The sequence below is a fragment of the Malania oleifera genome, chromosome 8 (genome assembly GCF_029873635.1).
Source record: "Malania oleifera isolate guangnan ecotype guangnan chromosome 8, ASM2987363v1, whole genome shotgun sequence".
Lineage (NCBI taxonomy): Eukaryota > Viridiplantae > Streptophyta > Magnoliopsida > Santalales > Ximeniaceae > Malania > Malania oleifera.
Genome location: NC_080424.1, coordinates 21,147,700 through 21,171,262, shown reverse-complemented (window position 1 = coordinate 21,171,262; position 23,563 = coordinate 21,147,700). Strand labels below are relative to the sequence as shown.

General features: G+C 37.3%; 1 protein-coding gene and 1 long non-coding RNA gene across 5 annotated transcripts; one reads left to right on the top strand and one right to left on the bottom strand.

Moving 5' to 3' along the window:
• Nucleotides 1-108: 108 nt before the first annotated feature.
• Nucleotides 109-9,990, bottom strand: LOC131161523 (uncharacterized). 4 transcript variants are annotated; one of them, XR_009138515.1, is made up of 5 exons: nt 9,845-9,978; nt 9,587-9,654; nt 7,769-8,392; nt 7,621-7,686; nt 109-314 (listed from the first exon to the last, which is right to left on the bottom strand). It is a non-coding gene; the product is annotated as an uncharacterized LOC131161523 (long non-coding RNA). The 4 variants fall into 4 exon arrangements; XR_009138514.1 differs by lacking the exon at nt 109-314 and adding an exon at nt 3,276-3,495; XR_009138517.1 differs by lacking the exon at nt 109-314 and adding an exon at nt 5,598-5,934.
• Nucleotides 9,991-20,323: 10,333 nt separating this feature from the next.
• Nucleotides 20,324-23,188, top strand: LOC131161522 (uncharacterized). The gene is made up of 2 exons (XM_058117344.1): nt 20,324-21,555; nt 22,676-23,188. The coding sequence occupies exons 1-2, from the start codon at nt 20,434-20,436 to the stop codon at nt 23,015-23,017; spliced, it is 1,464 nt and encodes a 487-aa protein (XP_057973327.1). The 5' UTR covers nt 20,324-20,433; the 3' UTR covers nt 23,018-23,188.
• Nucleotides 23,189-23,563: the final 375 nt, after the last annotated feature.

Below are 23,563 nucleotides of genomic sequence, written 5' to 3'. Positions count from 1 at the left end.
CCTTTTTGGGGAACATGCTACTTGAGCCCTCGAATCAACCGATCCATTTCAAAATATATTGAATTGACTATTTTTTTTTTATTGTAAAAGATACAACAATTTTACCCATTCTTTAATTTTAATATATAATTCATTATTTAATCCAATTTTTGTTCTCTTTAATTTTAAAGGCACGAAAAATTTACAATATACAAAATTCATTTAAATCACACAATATTCTTTTTTGCCACTTCACTAGCAAGTCTTCCATCTTTCTTCGTGTGGAGGTCTTTGTACACTTTGTCCCTTGGTGGAGGTACACCATCCCTTTGCTCCTAAAATACAACAATTATATTTATAAATTTAATCAAACAAAAGCACTCGATAAGTTGAAGACATACTGATAGATATACATACCATGTCACAAGCATACTAAGCAAAATATAATTAAGGGATGCCCCCACGGGCATGGCGCGGTGGAAAGGCATCAGCACATAAGAAGGAGTATCGGGGGTTCAATTCAAGGTAAATACACTCACGGAACCAGCGGTACCTGTGGATGGTGAGAATTTACTCTGTGAGCCAGCGGAGACTTTGGATGGTGAGAGTTCGCTCTGTGAGCCAGCGGGGACTGTGGATGGTGAGAGTTCTCAGTGAGTCAGCGGGGACCGTGGACGGTAATGGAGATGTGTCCCGAGGGTCGGGTTGGCCAAACGTCCAACTGATGCACGGAAGCCGTGTCGGCATTCCGGACTTTACCTAATCAACGAGACCTAGGGGGAGGATGCTGATTTGTAGGTTTGGTGCCGCACCAGGGGATCTGAAGGGCTTGTTGGTGGCTGGAGTTCCTATATAATAATATATATATATATATAATTAAGGGATTGCCAAAACGTAAGAGTAAGAAGAGGTGAGAGTACACATATATACATTCCCTTCATCAGACAGTAAGAAATCAAGAAAATTTATATATTGTGGAAGATTAACATGTGAACCCAGCCTTAACCAAATTTTCTGCCCTACTAAGTTTAACGCCCCAACCTGGGTCTGCCAGGGAGCACTGCGTCTCTCCTCCTTCACCTAGACCAGACAATAGGGGTCGAACCTTATCAGACTGACTGGCCCCACAAACCAACAAGTGCCCTTTTTAGTGTGTTTTGTCCTCACTCACACACTTCTTGAGAAAACTTCTCAGGTGGTCACCCATTCCAAGATTGCTCCAAGCCAAGCACGCTTAACTATAAAGTTCTTATGAGAAAGCTTCCGAAAAGAAAGGTGCACCTTGTTGATATGGGTAGTAACATCTAATCTTTTAAGTCTTTCATCCATGGGGTATCACATTCTCCCCCACTTATAGAACGCAACGTCCTCGTTGCGAACCCACATTTCCAAACCCAGATGATGTGAATCTCATCACACTTCCGGCTGGATGTTAGCTCTGATACTATTTGTAATGTCCCAACCTGAGTTTGCCAGGGAGCACTGCGTCTCTCCTCCTCCACCTGGACCAGACAACAGGGGGTGGGCCTTATCAGACTAATGACTGGCCCCACAAACCAACACGTGTCTTTTTCAGTGTGTTTTGTCCTCACTTACACACTTCCTGAGAAAACTTTCCAAGTGGTTACCCATCCCAAGATTGCTCCAAGCCAAGCACGCTTAACTATGGAGTTCTTATGGGAAAACTCCCGAAAAGAAAGGAGCACCTTGTTGATATAGGTAGTAACATCTAATCTTTTAAGTCTTTCATCCATGGGGTATCACACTAAGTGTTAGGTCAAAGAATTTTGACTTCAACTCACACTTATAATTTATCCACATCTTCCTTAGCTTCTATTGAGGATTCTAGAAGATTTGGCTTTCCAAGTTGGTATAATCTCGTACATAGATTGATTGTAAATTTGTTTCCTAGATTAGAGATATGCTCTAATGGTTAAGAGATTTGTAGTCCTAAACTTTAGCATTCCAATTATGTATAGTGGCTATTTATGCCCACAATATTGTAGAGCCTCCCAAAAACCTCCATAAAAATATAAGCCTCCCATTCTACTCTGAACAATCATCTCACCACCATATGGCTCCCAAATCCTTTACTCTCAAACCTTCAACCCCAATAATCCATATCCAATCCGAAAATTATGGCTTCCATGCCGGAGTTTTCCTCACTGAAGTTAACTATGAAGTATGGTCCTAAATATTAGAGATGCAAATTGTAGGACGTGAGAAGCTCGAATATATTATGGGTAAAATTGATCCACTGAAGGAAACTGATGCTACCTATGCAAAGTGGTATGCAAAGAATCAAAAGGTCAAAGGCTGGTTGCTGACCTCCATATCGAGGGAGATAGTGAAGCGTTATCTGCAACTTCGTATTGTAAGGGAAATATGGAGTGCTCTTGCCAAAGCATTCTATGATGGATCGGATGAGACACAACTCTTTGCACTAAATCAGCGTGCCTTCACCACCAAACAAGCTGGTCGACCTCTATCAACTTATTATGGTAAGCTTGTTGAAATTTTTCAAGAATTAGATTATCGTGATAAAGTTATCATGAAGTATGTCGATGATATTGTCACCTATAAGAAATATGTTGCACGGTTGAGAGTGCACATCTTTCTTACTGGCCTGGATGTAGAATTCAAACAGATTAGAGGTGAGGTTCTTCAAAAGGACCCCTCGATGCACCTCAATGACACCCATGCCCATGTTTGTAGAGATGTTGTACGCCCAACTATCTTAAATTTTGAACCCGATAATCTTGAGTCTTTCGCTCTAATGACTCAACGCGCTAAGCCCTAACCTCGATAATTTGCACAAAAGATTGATTCTGACCAAGCATAATCTCAAAAGGTATAACACCCCAAACCCGAAATTGGGGTCCGGAGTGTTATTTAAAAATAAATCTCTGATACCAAAAAATTACACACCGAAAGACCTCAATATTCATATACCAGAGTACTAAAAACCTTTTATTACAAGAATATATTCAATAACAAGTTTGATACATCCTTGGAAATTCTAAGATAAACCACGAATAACAAATTTAATAATTAATCTAAACTGCTATTTCTAACCCCTCCCACGCTTCTGCTACGCACTTTGATTACTGTCATACTCCACAAGGCATCTGGAAAATATTTGATAATGATGGGACGAGACACTTTGTAATGCCTCAAAACCCACCAAGTGGGGCCCAGAGATCACATGTTACATTCACCTATTTCTGATACCATACACCACAATTACGCAGCGAAATTAAAACATATAACCTCAACACCTGTTTCTGATACCATACTCCACAATTATGCAACGAAATTAAAACATATAACCTCAAATTTAAATACCAAAGTCAACCTGTTTACATATATGTACCCCATAAATAACTGCCACTACTTGTTTATATTACATACCAATACTTAAAAGTATAAACTATACATAAGTTATTTATACAAACTTTCCAAAATTACCCCAAAACACTACCTTGCTAGAGCCCTAAGCTCGATCTCTCGATGGACCTGAAAACATGATCATCTACTTGGGTGAGACACATCTCAGTAAGGAAGAACAAATCATAGCAGTGGGTAAATATTACAAAATATCTATTCTTTTGCCATTCACCATCTACCGTAGTTGAGAAACACATCATTTTTATCAACATTTCATACTCACGGTCATAATTATTTTTAATAATAATACCCGAGAATAGGGAAGAATACCCGCCCATTCAATTAGCTTCCCTCTACTCTAATACCAGTATTAGAGCACTCACCTTATTCAGTAAGCCCTCGGACTATATATATAGATAAGGTCTCCAAGAATAGGGAAGGTTACCCGCCCATACAAATAGCTTTCCTCTGCTCTAGCATCAAACTGAAAATACTAAGGCACTTGCCTTTCTCAGCAAGCTCTTGGCAGAAAGTTTTACTTTGCCATATATATATATATACATATAATTAAATTATTATCTCATTCTTCTTATCAGATCACATTCCACAAAACATACTATCCACACAGGACTCTCATTCATACAAAACACATGGTCCACACAGGACTAACATCAACACATGGTCCACACAGGACTTGTAGTGACTCGGATAAATTATGGTATTTAAATAATGAAAGAAGGGGGAAAAGGAAATTGTAATTTTAATATTTAAACAGGGTCTTGTCGACAAACACAGGGGATTCGTCGACGAGCATACATGAGGGGCTCGTCGACGAGGATGTGTCTCATCGAAGAGAAGATAACGAGAGGATATAGTTCGGTTCTGAATTTCGTCGATGAGGGTGAGTATTCATCGATGAATTTCCTTCTTGACCTCATCGACGAAGTGACGTAGCTCATCAACGAAGGCTAGTGTATAAATAGCCTAAAATTCCTTTTTTTTGGCTGAAAATGCATGCACAAACCTCTCATTCTCTCTCCTCTTCGATTTCCCACCCTTCTCTCTAGGTTTCTGGGTCTGTTTTTCACCGGATGAACGATTTGAAGCCGCCATGACACTCGTAGGGAAGTTCTCTACAAGTTTGCTGGAGTGGATCATCAGTGGGGCTAGCTTGGACTCCATCCCAAGTTTAGGATAAGACATTTTATTCAGTATTTGACTTTCCTGTAGTTGTAGAAATTGTAGTAGTCAAGAAAATATTGAAGTTTTGTTCTGAGAGATGTTGATTTCAGGGTGTTGAACGAGAAACCCTGCGGGTGTAGGACTGATATATTTTAGGGGCTCTTCAGGAATTAGGTAATGGGATAAATTAAGCTAGTTGCTTTCATGAAAATGTATGTATAATTTTACAGCATTTAATTTCAAGAATATATATATATATATATATATTAGTATTATGTTTGGGAAAATACTGCTGTAAATGATACTATGTTTTAAATATGTGTAATACCCATTTTGTGTGGCATGAGTAAAATTTATTATGGTTTACAGTTTTATTGCAGAAAATTCATCGAAATCTTCTCTCTTTTCTCCCCTACGGCTCCTCCTCCCTCTCTCTTTGATTTTGGCCCCGTCATTCGCCGGATCGATGATCTGAAGCCACCACGACGCTCCTGGGGAAGTTCTCCCTAAGTCTGCCAAAGCGGATCGTGACGAAGTTGAATTTCATCCCAAATTCAGGGTAAGACATTTTTGTTAAAATTTAGCTTTCCAACAGTTGTAAGAAATACCGTAGATGTAGAAATAGTGATATTTTGTTTTGAAATATATGGTTTTCAGGGGGTTGAGTGGGAAGCCCTGTGGGTGTAGGACCCGATACAGTAGGAGATTTTAGCAGAAATCAGGTAAGGGAAATATGCTATGCTAGGAAAACCTGTTATGATTCAGTATAAATTATATGTTTTTCAGCAAGTTATTATTCAGATTATTTATACGGTTTCAGAGCCTGATAATATCAATATTTAATTGTGTGGCATGAGTTTATTATTAGCTCAGTACAAGATTTCCATAATTTTCAGAATACCATGATTTTCAGTATACACACAGAAACTTGTATTTTACAGTATTTTTCATAATATTATGTTATACCCATTTCAAAACCATAACGTTCATTTTATACAGTTAATCAGATGTTTCAGTTATTCATTTATGCAGACATTTCAGATATCCAGTTATTACAATTTATTCAGCTCAATATATGTAATGTTATGGTTATTTCAGTTGTTACAAAATCATGGTAAAAACAGTATTTTAGAAATATCAGTTACGTATATAGTATTAGACCCTGATGGACCATATTCAGCAGCAGAGCACGGTACCATAGCTATATTCAGTTCAGAGTGCAACCCCTATTCAGATAATAGGTGGTATTCAGAAGTCGATCGTGCCTATGTTGTGGATAGGCTTCCCATCAGATATGGGTTGAGGGGGCCAATCTGACTATTAGAGTTCAGTTGACTTACTCTGGTCGGCCAGCCAGGTTGGGTCCCGCCTTTGGGCTACACAACCCTGTCATGAGGGGTTAAATCATGACTTCAGTTATCCATTCAGGGAATTTTCACAGTTATTATTTATACATATTATGATCAAATTTACAGACGACAATTATACTTATAAGTATTATCAGTATTATGAATAGAATATTCTGAATAATCAATTTATGTTAAGCTACGTAAGCTTGTTTTATATGATAACAGGTATACAGGTTTTCTCAGTTTTATTATATATGATATTTTTATTTAGATAAGATTTTCCAAGTATATGACTCACTTGCTACACCCTAGTAATAGCATGTTTCTTCTTACTGAGCATCGCCTCATCCCATTTAATTGATATTTTTCAAGCGATCCAGTTAGGTGAGCAGATCAAGCTCGCAGGTAAAGGGGCTACAGTGTTACCCTGCCAGTAGGGTGAGTGTATTTGGGAAAGAGGGGTATTTTTTTGTGTAGCCCTAGTTCAGTTATGTATGTATATCATTTGGGGGTATTTAACACTTTGATATTGTATTGTATATGTATATGGTTGTGGATACTTGACTTCAGCTTCTCGCTGCTTAGGTTGATGTTTTATTTCATTCGGAGTTAACAGCGTAGTTTAACTTAATATTTAAATATATATATATATATAGAAAATATAGCAGGTTGTTACAGGTTGGGTTGGATCAATAAAAGGTAGGCTGTCTATAGCAGGATATTTCACATTTGTAGAAGGAAATCTAGTCACTTGGCAAAGCAAGAAGCAAGTTGTAATTGCTCTATCTAGTGCTGAATTTGAGTTTAGAGGAATGACTAAGGTAGTATGTGAATTATTATGGATCCGTAACTTATTAGAAGATCTGAATATTAAGCTTGACAGCCCAATGAAACTATATTGTGATAACAAGGTAGCTTGTGATATTGCCCACAACCCAATTCAGCATGATCGAACGAAACATGTGGAAGTTGATAGGCATTTCATCAAGTAGAAACTAGAAGCAAGGATCATTGAAACACCTCATGTCTCGTCTCAAGAAGAACTTGCTGACCTACTAACCAAGGTCATATCAAGTCAAGCATTTCGTGATGGTCTCAACAAATTGGGAATGAGCGACATCTACGCACCAACTTGAGGGGGGAGTGTTGAAGATACTAGAAGTTTTGACTTTCCAAGTTAGTATACTTCCGTATATAGATTGATTGTAAATATGTTTCCAAAATTAGAGATATGCTCGAATGGCTAAGAGATTTGTAGTCCTAAACTTTAGCATTCCAATTATGTATAGTGACTATTTATGCCCACAATATTGTAAAGCAAAGCACAAATGAATGATACCAAGTTTTGACTGCTTCATCATCAGGTTACACTTAATCATCTTTCTTTCTCCAGGATCTCGAGAAAATGAAAATTTGGACTAAAACCAACAAACATATTTCTTCATATTACCAAAAAAAAAAAAAGTGAGAACTTAAAATTACAAACACAATTTTAGCTCACATACACATGATAATCCATGTCACAAAAGTCACGAAATGGTTGGATACCTCAATTATTTGCCAACAACCATCCTTCCATTTAGGGTCCATCTTAGGCCAATCAAAACAATCTTTAGGCAATAAATTACCCTTCCTTGCCATTGCTCCTATGAATCTAGTAAGCAAAGTGCACTCTCTCCAATAGGTTGAAAGAATGAATTAAACTTCACAATAATACACTCACCACGAGGCGTATTCTATATCTCTGACATATGAGTAAAGCCTCGTGTCTTGCATACATTTGAATCATCTGCAGAACAAAAAATTAAGTAAATGATATGAATCAAAATATAAGAAAGTCCATGTTCAGCATTTAATATAAATCATTTTACCTATTATCTGAGCATTGATTGGAGAGTCCAACTTGATGTTATCATGTTGGTCACCTGAAACAGCATGCTAGTGATGTTCTGAAGGCTCAAAAGATTTCCTAGGCTGAACTTCAAGCTGGGTTGGTTGTCTAGATAGCCCTGAAGGAATACTGGATTGCGAGGAATGCTATAGAGTTGGTTGCATAGAATGTGGTGATGTACATGGGTGGCTTAACAGTTAACAGTATGCCGATTAGACTGACCACTATGCCTAGCCAACTTGCTAGTTAGTTCAAGAGGTTGCTGAGAGTCATCAAGGTCATATTTAATTTTTCTTGATTAGCTAGTCATATTAGGGAAAATTTTTACTTTTAAAAGTATTTGATACGGCAAAAATATAATAAAAATAATTCTTTTAATTATATTTTCTTAAACAAAATCCTTCATCTAAACAAGACGTCAAAATATTCTAATAGAAGGAAAAAAAAAAAAAAAAAATACGCTTAATGGTCTCACACATGCAAGCCTCAAATTGTTTCGTATTCATACATTTTTTTAGCATTACAAGTACAATTTTTAAGAGGATACAAAAAATCAAAATTGATCTTCATTCTCAAGCTACTGCTGTTGGCCTTTCTTCATCACCTGCACACACAATTGTCGAGGTTAGCTCACGTGTTGAGCCAATTGGGCCCATTTTGGACCAATTTTGTAATTAAAATTCTGTGTGGGACTATCTTGGGCCTATTTTTGAAAATGGTAGCTTTTGGGCTTAATTTTAAGAAATTAAAAAGCCAGCCATGGGCCTGGTTTTAGAAAAGTCGGCCTTTTTTGGGATGGAGGTAGCAAGTTAAGCCCAACCCAGTAGCCTCATGACTGTTCCCAGGTAGACAACTGACAAGGCATGCTTGCCTTCTTCTTCCCTATGCATCATTTTTCAAGGTGGCTAGTTCCCATAGCTAACCACCTTCTCCCATTTCTTATGAGCTGGTCTCTATGACCAGCTTGCCTATAAATAGGGCAGGAGGGGATAGAGATGTGGAAGTTGAGAATTTGAAAAATAAAAAAAAAAAAAAACCAAAAGGGAAAGGTTTGAAAAATTTAGAGACTGGAGAGTGAAATTGGGGGACTAAAAAATTAAAAAAAGAAGGAGAGGTAGGAAGAATTATTAGGATGAAGCAGAAACTGACACGGTGAAAGAGACTTGACGTTCAAATTGCAGAGGCCGCAGAGTTCAGATTTCAGAAGTCGAAGGAAATGGTCAAAAAGGCTGAAAAACAGAGAGATTGGAAAGGATTTTGAGCAAAAGAACTTGACTCGGATTTGAGTCAACCCTACTCGTGTCTAATGACTCGGGTTTGACACAAAAATCTGACCTAGATCAACTTTGACTTGGGTCAATTTAACAACTTAACCTAGCCCACCTACCCTAGACCTTGGCCCAACAAAATCTAAGCCCAAAACCCATCTAACTTAAACCCAAACTAGCCCAAATCCCCCACAACCCATTTCCTAAGCTAAAACGAATAGCTCAAAGACTAAGCCCAACTCCCTTGATCTGGGCCATTCCCTAAACCCAAAGACTAAGCCCAGCTAAACCTACGACCCAAGCCCAAAACTAAGCTATACAACTCATCTACCCATAGCTTGACTAAACCCAACTTCCAAGCCCAAACTTAAACCCATGGCCTAGCCTAAAACCCTAACCCAACATGAGTTAACCCTTAGGTCAACCTAACTCGAGCCCCCCAAGCCTATTTGGTTCCTAAGAAAAATCTTAAAAAAACTAAAGGATGGGGAACAGGAAAGAGAAATTGAAAACAAAACAAGGGGGCTTACTTTCTATTGGATCTGAAGAATCAAGGCAAAGAGCATAGAGCTCTCTGCCATTGAGTTCCATTCGTGACCTGCAAAAGTTAAACAAAAGAGGGGTTAGAGGTGTGTGTGTGTGAGAGAGAGAGAGAGAGAGAGAGAGAGAGAGAGAGAGAGAGAGAGAGAGAGAGAGAGAGGAGATCCGAGCGAAAGAAAGAAAGACTGAGAGAAAGAAATGAGAAGATAGATGAGAGAGATCAGAATCAAGAGAGAGGAAGAGTTTACCTCGGCTTCGCCATAGGTGGCAAAGGTCGTTGGAGGGAGGTGGTTGACGGCAGTGGCCATGGTGGTTGTAAGAGAGAGAGTTCGGGGAAGGGTAAAAGGAAGGTAAGAAAAGGAAAATGGAAAAAGAAAGAGAAAAAAGGAATATATATATATATATATATATATATATGTTAAATTTTCAAAAAAAAAGAAAAGAAATGAGAAACATGTCATAATTCGTATGGTGACACGTGGCACCACCATATCCACAAAATATGAGTTATGTCACCTCATGGTGTGGTGCGATCTTTGCCGTCCAATTTGTATTTTCTTTGGATGGCATGATCACTGTCACTTCAGCGATCCGCCTCCATTTCCCCAATCCAATTGTCATATATCATATGGCAAGGTGACATAATGTAGCGGGTGATGTCATGCTAATGTCACCTTATCACATGTCAATCCTATAATTTTTTTTTTTAAAAAAAAAAATTGGGTCATTTGTTAGCTACCACATGTCGCCATGGATGCCTAGCATGTTATTGACTCAGCCATTTCCTCGTCTCTGCTTCTCCCTTTGAACTGGGTCAACTTAAGGTTGACCATTAACTCGATTCAAACCGGTTGAACTGGTTTGACTCTTTAAACCACAATTTTTAAGTTTATTAATAAATAAGTTTTTTAATTAAAAAAATTGGTCAAAATAGCAAAAAAAAATTATAAAAATTAGAGAAATTTGGAAAAAAAAAATCAGGAAAACTAAATAAAAGTCATGTGAGCCATTTTTGACTTGGAGGACCAAAAAATAAAAATTTTAAAATCTGAAAAATAAAGAAAAATGAAGAAAGTACCTTTACAATTTTAAAAAAATTGCAAAAAAATTCTAAAAAATAGAGAAAATTATGGAAAAAAATTTTGGAACCATTTTTACCTGAATTTTAATTAATTTCAAGTGGTTTATGTTATGTGATTTGTTTATGTGTATCATGTTTGCTGAATGAGCATGTGTTTTATCTCTTTTTCTATGCACGTGTGTGCCTAAATGCTTGTGTGCATGTATGCATTTTTCTTATGAGGAAAATTAAGAAAATTAGGGTTCTTTGATCCTAAATTATCTCTAAAGGGATGAAATTCTAACAGAATTACTTCAATTTCTTCCATCAGTGGTTCTTTTAGAATCTTTAAATTATTGTGCATACCTTGCAGGTGATTTTTGCATAAGTTATTATTTTAATTGCATGTTGTCAATATGTTTACATCGGTGCCGGATTCTATCTAGGGGTGCTAATGAAGAGGGATTGGCGGTCCCTAAACAAGAAAGAAAGAGCAAATTTGTTGAAAATGGGTAAAAACATTTGAAAACGAAGTCACCGCGTTATTTTATTTTTTTTTTAAAAAATAACATAGGGAAAATAATAATAATAAAAAAAACCCTACAAAAGGTCTGTGAAAAATTAGATTTAGAGTTTGGAAATACACTTGTGTGTAGGGAAGGTGATCAACCAATCATTTAGTGATGATCGGCCTCTTAACACCCCTAACGACATCCATTCATAGAATAGTTACCACAATTACATAAGTGTTGCCTTTAGATAAAAAAAATGAATAATAAAAGAAAATAAAAATAAAGAAAAGATCCCTTTTGGTCATCCAGTGATAGAATTACCATCTGTGCACTCCAACAAGTATTGCTTCAAAGGGGTTGACCTCATAATCCTAAGTTTTGATGAAAAAACATGATGATGATGATGATGGTGATGGATTTTGACTGTTGGTTTGAAAAAGGCTAGGCTTGTATTACCAGCTTAGAAAACCAAAATTTTAAGAAAAAGAGACAGATGTTATATTACTGATATTTGAAAAGAGTGAGTTTGAAATTGAGGGAGTTTGAAATGAAATGTGGTTAAACGCATGAGTTTGGTTGATCTAGGGCTTCATCATTAGCATTATTGAAAAAGGAGAAAACACTAAATATATATATATATATATATTTTGGGGATTTTTGAAAATATATTTGAGAAAAAGGAAGACTTTGACACAAAATGAACTAAAAATGGTTCATTCTATCCAATTTTGTTGGTTGGAGCCAAACCCTTCTCAAATCTTATGATTCTCAAAGATTCAGAATCTTACCATGCCTAAGGATAAGGGGAGGAAAACACTATATAGTAGGATTTTCCCCTATTATCCCATAATTAGCCATAAATAGACCGTGAGAACGATGCTAAAAAATTCATATTTTTTGGACTTCTTAACATTTTTCTAATTTTTCAGGATTTTTAAATGAAAACACGAGGAAATACACATACTAACACACACAATGAAATACACATATCAACACACACAAATACATACATGCATGCATGTATATATATACATATATATACACCTATACTTATAAATATATTAATATACTCACACATGTATATACATATATTAATACACATATATAAATACACACACACACACACTCACACATATATATACATAAACACACACACACACACACACACACACATACATAAACACACACACACACACAAACAGACACTACATATGTTAGATGCGCGTGCGCGCGCGCACACACACACATACTTATATTATATATTTACATTGTTGTGTTTAGTGGCACATTTCTTGAAATGGTTAACAAACACAAGGACATAGTTAATATTAGCATTTCGGGGAAATCCGTTGACAGTTTTCTGAAACCTTTGACGGATTCACTAAAATTTCAAAAATCTTAGAAATGCTCTTGGAATTTTATTCCATCGACGGTTTTAGGAAAACGGTCAACGGTTTTGTTCTGGGCTGCAAGGTTGAATTCAAAATTTGAATTTGAACAATAAGTTGGTTGGGTTTTGGGGGGAAACCTTTGAAGGGAACTTTATATATACACTAGTCTGAGTGTATTGAAAGATAGAAGATCATTGTAATACCATTGTATTGTGTACTTTGAGAATTTCATAGTGAAACCTTTTCTGATTGCTCCTCTGGATGTAGGTTTTGCCGAACCACGTAAATCTTTGTGTGGATTTTTATTACTTTCAGATATACTGCATGTGCGTGAATTATATTTTGGTTCTTCATTGTTTGCTGCATTTATATTCCGCTGTACAATTCAAATTCATAGTTCTTTTCACAAAAATTGGTATTAGAGCGTTGTTGTCATAGCATCGAGTTCTTCTTCTGCAAGGTTTGGCGTTGTCAGATTCGATGGAACTGGAAACTTTAGTTTATGGTAGAGGAGAGTGAAGTATTTTGTTGTGCAGCAAGGAATTGTGAAGACCTTGTATGATGTTCAACCAGAAGGTATGGATGAGGCAAGTTGGAGAGAATTGGAGGCAAAGGCTGTTTCTATAATATGCTTGTGTTTGGCTGACGAAGTGCTCTATCATGTGATGGAGGAGGATTCTCCAATAGCTGTGTGGCAAAAGCTTGAAATTCGGTACATGTCTAAATCACTTTCTAATAAACTATTCCTTAAGTAGCGTCTTTATTGGCTTAAGATGGTTGATAGTTCGAACTTAAATCAACACATCAATGCATTTAATCAAATTATTAGTGATTTAATTCTTGTTGATGTTAAGTTTGAAGAAGATGATAAGGCTTTGATGTTACTAAATTCCTTGCCAGCAACTCATACTTATGAAAATTTAGTTACCACTCTTACATAAGGGAAAGAGACTCTTAATTTTAAAGAGGTGACAAGTGCCTTGTTGAATTTTCATCAAAGGCTGAAAATGGGTGATGAGAACTCACATGGAGAAGGACTTGTGGTGCAAGGTAACTATGAGTGTTGAAAAGGAAAATTCAAAAGTGGATCGAGTCAAAAATTCCGTACTCAATCCAAGGAGAAAAAGGATATTTGGTGTTAGAAGTGCGGTAAAAAGGAGCACGTTAAACCAAAGTGTTTGGATTGAAAGAAAGGAAATGCTGAAAAGCATGAAAGGACTTCAAAATCAGTGAATGTGGTTCAAGAAGAAAATTCAGTTTACAGTGATGGTGATGCACTTTCAGTTTCTTCAGGGTCAGATAACCTTACGGACTCATGGATTCTAGATTCGAGATGTTCTTACCATATGACTCCAAACAAGGAGTGGTTCAGCATTTACAGGTTGGTAAATTCAGGTTTAGTTCTTATGGGCAATGATGTTTCTTGTAAGATCATTGGCATTGACAATGTTAAAATTAAAATGTTTGATGGTGCTATGAGAACCTTGAGTAATGTAAGACACATGCTGGGGTTACGAAAGAGTCTAATTTCACTTGGCACCTTGGATTGTAATGGATTCAATTACAAGTCTAAATATGGGGTTATGAATGTATGGAAAGATAATTTGACAGTGATGAAAGGGCAAAAACTAGATGGGAATATTTACACACTGTAAGGAACTACTGTTGTAGGTGGAGCTGCAATCGTAGATACTGAATATGATGAAACCGTATTGTGGCATATGCGTCTTGGGCATATGGGTAACTTGGCATGATGGAACTACACAATAGGAAACTCTTGAAAGGTATGAAAACATGTAAGCTGAATTTTTGCAAGATTTGTGTTCTTGGGAAACAAAACAGAGCAAAATTCAAATCAACTATTCACAAGACAGAAGGTATTCTTGATTATGTGCATTCAGATATTTGGGGCCCGATTAGAGTAGCATCAATAGGTGGGCATGTTTATTATGTGAGTTTTGTAGATGATTATTCATGAAAAGTCAAGGTATACTTCTTGCGGCACAAGCCTGTTACGTTTGCCAGGTTTAACTTGTGGAAAGCTGAAGTGGAAAACTAGACGGGGAGGAGAATCAAATGTCGAAAGTCAAACAATGGGACTGAAAACGCTGATTCTAGGTTCATAGAGTTTTGTGAGTAGTAGGGCATTAAGAGACACTTCACTATTCGCCGAACACCTCAGCAAAATGGTGTGGCTGAAAGGTAAATCATAGTTCTGTAATAATTGTAAATCATATTTCTGTAATAACTGTAAATCATGGTACTACAAAAGCTGTGTAAAACTTTGTACTAAACTATCATTTCTTATGCCACACAATTAAATAAATAAAACTCATGTACTATAATTTGTATTTTTTTTCTGTATAAAAATAACTTATAATTTGTAGAATTTTTCCTGAAATCCAGATTTCTAAATTTTTCTGAAAATGCTTAATTCCATACCCACAATTTCATACTCTGAATTATCCAGAATCATATTCCCAAAACACATAAATATATGCAATATTTTATTGATAAAAAATTCTAAAATATTTGGAATAATATATTTCCCTCACCTAAGTCCATGAGGAAACACTCATAAGGATCCTATCCCTGTTCCCGCGACACTCGTGCAAAACCTTGTATTCATAAACCCTAATCTAGCTGATTTAACCCTAGAACATTCTCTATTCACATGTCTTAGCCCATACACCTCAAATAACCAATTAAATGCTAAAATACCTTACTTACCCTGATTTTGGAGTGATGTCTAAATATCCCAAATCAACAATCAGCTATGATTAACTTGTAGAGAATCTTCCCTTAGATCCTCGTGGTGGTTTCTGATCGTCAAAATGGGCTAAAATAGAGCCAAAATAGAAGAGAGAAGGTGGGCTAGCCGAACCTAAAGAGAGAGAGAGAGAGAGAGATAAGAGAGAAGAATTTTTTGCTGAAAAATCTAATTTTTAATATATATATATATATATAGACTTTTAACATATATATATAGACTGTTGGCCACGTGGCTTCGTCAATGAGACACTGTACACGTCGACGAACCACAGAAAGGCATTTCTTGACGAATGTAATGGCTTTGTTGATGAACCCTTAATAGCCTAAAATTATTTGTTGTCGGTATCTCCTCGTCGATGAGACACATGTACTTTGTTGACGAGACCCAGAAGGATGTTTGTCAACCAAAACCATGAGTTTGTCGACGAATCCCAGCTGATGCCCCTTTTTAAATTTCTTTCCCCTCCTTTTCTTAATCATTTTCATTTATTATATTTTTGGATCCTTACAGTATTCATCATCAGAATTTACTTCATTTTGCTCATTTACCATAAAACAGAAGTTTGCAACTTCTTATTCGTTTTCTTCATCGGTTGAAGTTCCGTCCAATTCGTCCCGTCCGGTTGCATTCATAGCTTTGTATTTCTTCTTGTCCCCTTGCTGGTTGTTGCCTTTGTTTTTGAAGTGTTGGCAATCAGCCATTCGGTGTCCGATCTTCTTGCAATTATAACATCTTATGCTTGATTCTCCTTTCTCCTTTTGCTTATCAGTTCATTTGTTTTGCAAGAAATTTCTGAATCTTCTTGTAAGGAGAGCTACTTCATCATCATTGTCGCACTCTTCTTCTTCTTCCATAATTTCCTTCTTGCTTGTTGTCTTTAAAGCCATGTCCATTGACTTTTTCAGCTTTTCTACTTTGGCTGCAGCATTCTTCTTCTTGATCTCATAAGTCATGAGAGATCCAACGAGCTCATCAAGAGTGACCTTAGATAGGTCCTTTGTTCCTTCATTACCGTAGACTTTGCGTGCCATAATTTTGGTAATGAACGAAGAACTTTCTGCACATTATCTTCCATAGAATATTCCCTACCAAGTGCTTTTAATTTATTTGTTATATGTGTAAAACGTGTGAACATCCTTCTTCCATTTTAAACATTTCATATTCTTTAACTAACATATAAATTTTTTATTTTTTCATCTGATTTGTACTGTCATATGTTACTTAGAGCTTCTCCCACATTTCCTTGGTCGTGTTGCATTCGCAGATCCAGTTGTATTCTTCATCATTCACAACATAATAAAGAAAGTTTTTCATTTTAAAGTTTAGTTGTGCTAGCTTTATATCAACTTCTGGGAGTTTCCTAACCGGTATGATCTCACCATCATCATCCTTAAATACGTAATCCCTTTGGTGATTACATTCCACATTCTGTAGTCATACGCTTGGATGAAGATTGACATTTGGTCCTTCCATGCTGGATAGTTGACACCGCAGAACTTGGGTGGATGGTCAACGGATTGTCCTTGAGCAAACATGTTCGCCATTGGATCTTTGTGCTCTAGATGTTACTCCGAAGGTTTAGCAACTCGCTCTGATACCACTTGTTGGTCCGAGTGTGCGTCTACAGGGGGGTGAATATATGTATTTCGTGGATATAAAACTTTTTTCTACAATCACAAAAAAATTTGGCAAGATGCAAGAGTATTATATCATAATTTATATTTAAGGCAAATAATAACAAGCAAACTATATGAAAGAGGAAAGAGAAGAAAAGCTTAACACGGTGATATTAACGTTGTTCAGCACCAAGCCTATGTCCACGCCTTGAGACCAACTCAAGGATTCCCTAAATCTACTAAGCAATCCTCCTTCACCGGCAGAGAAGCCTTTACAATCCAGCTGCTCACCAAGAGCTACAACAAGGTACTCACCAAGAGTCACCTTAACGAAAGCTTACCAATAGCCTTCAAGGATCACACTCAACAAAGCATGTAGAGATTACAAGAGGTTGCTCCTTCTAGAGCTGATGATACAAATAAAACCTCACACTACTCTCTTTTAGCAACTGATATATAACTAAGAATAAACAACGAGAGATCTTGAGCAATTAAGAGCAAGGATGAATGTTTCACTAATTTTCTTAATAACTAAATGTTTCAATCAATGTATAAAATAAATGCTGAAGGGCTGTATTTATAGCCAAGGGGACGATCTAACCGTTTGGTAGTCTTTGGGCATTATTGAGCCAAGACAAAATAATAACTAGCCGTTTTAAACTCATTTAATGCATTCTATTTCCTCTAGAAACCGTCGATGGTTTTCCTAAGCATTTCAGAAACTATCGCCGGTTTTCTGTAAGAGCAGTAGTCTCGACCCAAACCGCCGCCGATTTTATGGGCATTCTCCAAACCATCGCCAGTTTTCTTAAGGATAGCAGTCTTGACCCAAACCGTAGCTGGTTTTATGGGCATTCTCCAAACTTTCGACGGTTTTCTGTAGGCCAAGCCCTTTTTTCCAGAAAACCATCTAATTAAGCACTTGTTTTAAATCATTTATTTGGGTGCTTGACCGATGTTTAACTAAAATGGGGACCAATTTTGTAAAATATTGAAATACTAACTTATTAAAAACTTGTCCTTATAAAAGTTTGTTTAGTTGTAGGATATCTTGCAAAAATATGTTTAAATACTAATTAAGTTTGTTAATCCTATGAACTAGCACACAGATGTGATTGCTCAATCTTTTGCTGAGTGTTCTTACCAATATCATGTCGTAAAAGTTACAAGGGTTTCCTACCTCACACACAATCCAGTACATATAATCCTAAAATGTGGCCTTCAATTGGTTGTGCCTTGAGTACTCCTCGTGTACATCATTACTTATTACTTCATCAAGGTTCATTTGATTCTTATGCTTGCTTTAGAGTCCACCTGATTATCTGCACTGAACTTGAGGAAAGATATTGGCAATCTAAAGAACCGCTAATGGGTTGTTATCATCAAAACAAACCAGAGTGAGGAACCATAACCACTAGGGCTAATAGTCATTTATGGATTTATTTTTAAAAACATAAAAGAAAGATACAAATTAAATAACTAGTGTATGCTTGAATGAAGTTTAAACGCAATTCAAGAATAAATAGTCAAACCACAAAAGCAATAGAGAGAAGGACACAAGATTTATAGTGGTTCGACCACCATACCTACACTCACACTCCAAGTGAATCAACTTGAGTATTTTCACTAAAATCGGATACCAAATACACTTAGTATCACTTAGTCAAGACAATCAACTTCTTTTCTTTTCTTTCTCTCGACACACCACCTAAAAAATAGTGCATCAACACTCAGGGCACCCAACCCTCAAGGGAAAGCTCTCCAAGTACCTGAGAATAAAAATATATCTCCAAGGTTTTTTTCTAACTCATTGAATAATATAATCGGTGTTCAAAATTCATAAGACTAAAGAGACAAGATGAGTCTCAACCTAATTAGAAGATTTTACAATATGCTCATTTTGATTAGAAACACAATGAAAATTTATTTTTTAATAAGTTAGTATAATCAACCTTTGAATGTTTATATTTTGATCCCTTTGTTCAAGCTAGACTGAGACATCAATAAGGTGCACTCGAACACCAATTGCCACCAACATGATAAACATCCATCTTTGAAATAATTGTCCAATGAACAAATTTTGTTGAGATGTGAACCAACAAAGCATAAAGCTTCCGAAGAACTGTACTTCCAAGGATAATTAGATTTCAAAGCATATGAGCTCAAATATAAAATTAATATAAGAATATAAGATAGTAAAAGTTTCCAACAAATATAATTTGATCAAGGATTTAAAAGATTAACCATGATTAAATTAACGTAAGAATAATCAAGGTGAATAACAATCACTTTGCTAACTTTCTTTAATTAGACATCCATAAGTGCATTTGCAGTTACCACCATAAATGCATTTGTTTTCACTGCATCTATATTTGCATTTGTCACCACATCTATATTTGAAAGTTGTATCTATATTTCCCATCTTCGAAATCAAACATCTAAATTCAATTTCATGTTTTCATTCTTATTCTTCTTTTTGAATTTTACACATTTGAAATTTCAAATCTTGGATTTTTTTATTGAATAATTAAACAATTTTCTAATATCCTTATAACATAATTAAAGCAAATTAATATTTCTAATCTCTAATCTCTAATCTCTAATCTCTAATACATGGATTCTTCTTTTGGTGTTTTTTTAAAAAATGTCAAATTTATCCTTGTAACTACCAGTGATCTCTAATACTATTATAAAGAGAATTCTCACTTTGTTGTCTCTTTTAAAAGATGTCAAATTTATTCATGTAATATCAATAATTATTCTAAAACACTCCTTCAACTTCCCATAACTTTCCTAAAATACCCTTATAAATATGTCAAATTTATCTTTATTACTACTTATATACATACATACATACATACATACATACATATATATATATATATATATAAATAAAATTTATCTTTTAAATTTCAAAAGGAGGTCTTATAATGAAGCCCATTGAACATTAACACCAGCATTTTCCCTCTTTTTTCAGAGCATTTTTATTTAGCCGATTTGACCTACCTTTGACTCCGGTTCGGATCGGATCGGCCGAATTAATACCAGCTCATGCCATTTTCAATTTTGGACTGCTGACTTCGACCAGTTCCGGTTAAACCAGGTCGAGCCAGCCGATCTGTCCGAGTTTGAAAATAATGGTTAAGCCCTTAATCTTATACAATAAATACCACCCGCGGTGAGTACTATATAATCTTTCTCACGCAGTTTTAAAATCCCACGCTATCGGCCGGTTGAAGCACAGTGATCCTAGAATAGAGACACGTAGAACACACTAGCGTGCATGCAGCGTCCACGTGTCCATCCTCCTAACCGTCTCAGGCTACGTGGGCGCATCCATCCAGTCATACACACCTCAAAACTAAACACCAGAACATTCCTCCGTAGCCCATTTTCGAAAACTGCCGGAGCCAGATCGATCGATCGCAGAGAGAGAGAGAGAGAGAGAGAGAGAGAGAGAGAGAGAGAGAGATTAGGAAAAGCAGATGATGATGATGAACGTTTTGGCATTTAGTCTGGTTGTGAGTTCGCTAGCAGCCGCAGGCGTATGGTCTCCAACCCCAACCCCGCACAACGAGAGGGAGAAGGTGATATTTCAAGAAGGGCACAGGGTCATAGTGGTTGAGTACGAGAAAAAAGGCGCTGGCAACACCAAAGTCTCCATTTCCCCACCAGAACCCCATCCCCTCGATCAATCTCCGCCTCCAAATGTACTCCATGACATTAAAACCCATATTTCCGACGCCGGCGAGAAGTTGTCAGAGGCAACCACCGGAGCCGTAGAACACACCAAAGAAAAGCTCAAAGAAGCTGCTTCTGTCCTCCCAAATCTGGGTCAGGGCCTTTCCTATTCGCCCCCTACGCATAACGGTCCCGTTTCGAACACACAAGGTGCGAAAGAGCTCATATGCGACGCCTTCGGCAAGTGCAAACACAAGATCTCGAGCGCACTAAGCGGAGCGAAAGAGAAGGCGCTCGAGGTTGAAGACGCGGCGAGAGACGCAGTCGGGGAGGCCAAAGAGGAGGTGTCTGAGAAAGTGGTAGAAGCAAGAGAAGCCGTCGAGAATGCTAAAGAAAAGGGGAGGAATGTTTCGGAGAAAGCGAAAGAGGCGAAAGAAAGGGTGGAAATTGAGGTGGAGAGGGTGAAGGCCAGCGTGCCGGACTTGAGTTGGGAGAGGGCGTGGAAGAATTTGGCAAACGTAGTGTGGCGTGGACGGGACGTGATGGCGGAAGCAGTGGCGTACGTGTGGAGCTGGCCAGTTGGGGTGAAATTGAAGGTGAGAGAATTGATGGGGATGGTAGAGTTGCTGGGTTTCTCGTCGGCGTACGGGACGTGCGTGTGGATAACGTTTGCGTCGAGCTACGTGTTGGCGGGGGTATTGCCGAGGCAGCAGTTTGCGGTGGTGCAGAGCAGGGTCTACCCTGTTTATTTCAAGGCCATGGCGTATTGCGTTGGATTGGCTTTGATTGGGCATTTGTTTAGCAAGAGAGGGATGGGGTGGTTCTTTTTTATGACCAAGGCTGAGATCTTTCATTGCTGTAATCTTTTGGTCTCCTTCCTCATGATTCTCACCAATTTGCTCTACTTGGAGCCTAGAGCCACCAAGGTACGTGTATATATGTACCTTTTCCCCAATTTTTTTAAGTTCCGCAAAGTTTGACGAGTAGTGGTCTGTACACTGACTTTAGGCAATTATCTAATACTTTGTCATGAGGCACCGTACCTACTCAGCTTATTTCTACTTTCGTTTTTATTTAATTATCGCATAACAATTTCAAGAATTTTTTTATATACAATTTAATTGTGGTTCTCATGCGCAATTTGTGAACTATGTAAAAGCCAATGGGGGCAAGTTAGACTACTGAACCGATAGTCGGTTGGCTCCCAGCTAGAGCTAGCTAGAATTATACTCATGTGGATTTAGAGAAAAATATAGTATAAAATTATCTTATGATCTATATACCAGACATGTTTTCAAACACTACAACAACCCCTTCCTCTTTTTCCTCGACTTTTGGTTGCCAAAACCAGTTTTGCACTAGCATGATGTTCTGCACCTGTTCTAGAATATTGTCACTCTTAAAAGAGCCTTACTGTGACAGAGCCACTAATTATTGATTAACACTGGATTGAAGACATGATTTAAGGGCTGATTTAGGTTTAACCTGCCTTGAAGTTATATTGCCATGGATTCTTAGTGCTAGGTTTGACCCTCCCGTATTCCCCTGCTGATGACCATATACATTTAACAAGAAATAATTTTTTTTTTTTCCGATGGCCATTTGGTCAAAAACCAGGCCTACCCTGGTGTAGCTCTCTCCTGGATCCATTTTTTTTTTTTTGTTTTTTTTTTTTTGGCTTTAGCTTATATGGGTCAGTAGCTTTAGTAATTTAAGTTCATGGGTTGGGCTGCAAGTGGTCTAAAATGTTAATATTCTTGGTGTTGGTGTTAAGTGGTCTAGCCTCTTCTCAATCCCAAAACTAAACTCAAGCATAACTTATGTGGGATAACGTTGGGTGGTTTATCTAATAATTGAGGTTTTCCTTCTCAACCCAAGGAGTGAGGTTTTCCTCACACCTAATAATTGATTATCAGCCCCTTCCAGAACGGTGGATAACCCAACACTTGGGACCTTAATCCTTCACCTGCTTGCTTAGAAAAGAAACACACCACACAATGTGCATTTAAACTTATACCAGGTGATGCTTTTTCTACATAATTGCAGGTGATGTTTGAGAGGATGAAAATAGAGAAGGAAGAAGGGATGGGAAAAGATGGACTCACTTCGGAACCTAGCAGGGCGGCTGAGTGCCACCCGATTAGTGGGGCTACAGCCACAGCTGCAACCACAGCCACGACCAGCCGGACCACCCCGAGAAGTGCACCTACCCCTCTAGTTCTCGAAAAGCAGGAGCAGGAGTTGGTGAAGTTGAGTATTACTAGGCTGAATGAGAGGCTGAAGGCCCTGAATACATACTCATCCTTCCTAAACGTCCTGAGTCTCATGGCACTCACTTGGCATCTAGTTTATTTGGGCCAGCGTCTCCACATGACCTGTCCACACTAGTTATTGAGGTTTTTTAGTTATTGACACCATTTCTGGTACACTGGTGCTTGGTTTTACTGTATATTTCTGTTTGTCTCTTCACCATTTGTGACACATGTAGATTTTTCAAACTGTAGCAAGAATGCCGTGTGACATGTTCATAGTGCAGTTGTTAATCATCACTTTGAAAAATGGCTGTGCTTGTGAGAAAATATTCAAATTAAAAAGACGACGTGCCCTTAAAGCCTATATATTCAGAGGACCAATTTAGATGCTGCAGCGAATTCCTTTCTTACTTCATCTAGTTCCATGATTTGGTCGCGTTAAACATGAGAATAGCGATTTCTAACTCGTCGCCCATGGGCTATAAAATCTGTCATGCGCAGACTCAAGAATTGCTTGCACGAAACGCAATAAATATAAGATAGGTATTTGAATTTCAAATTCCTTACATTCATTGCATTTATTAATATGCCTTCAGTCCCACATTTTTTCTGTGAGCAGCTTTAGAGTCAGATCTTTTTAGCTCTCTCTTCTTAACACATATGTTTCAAGAATGAATTCTCT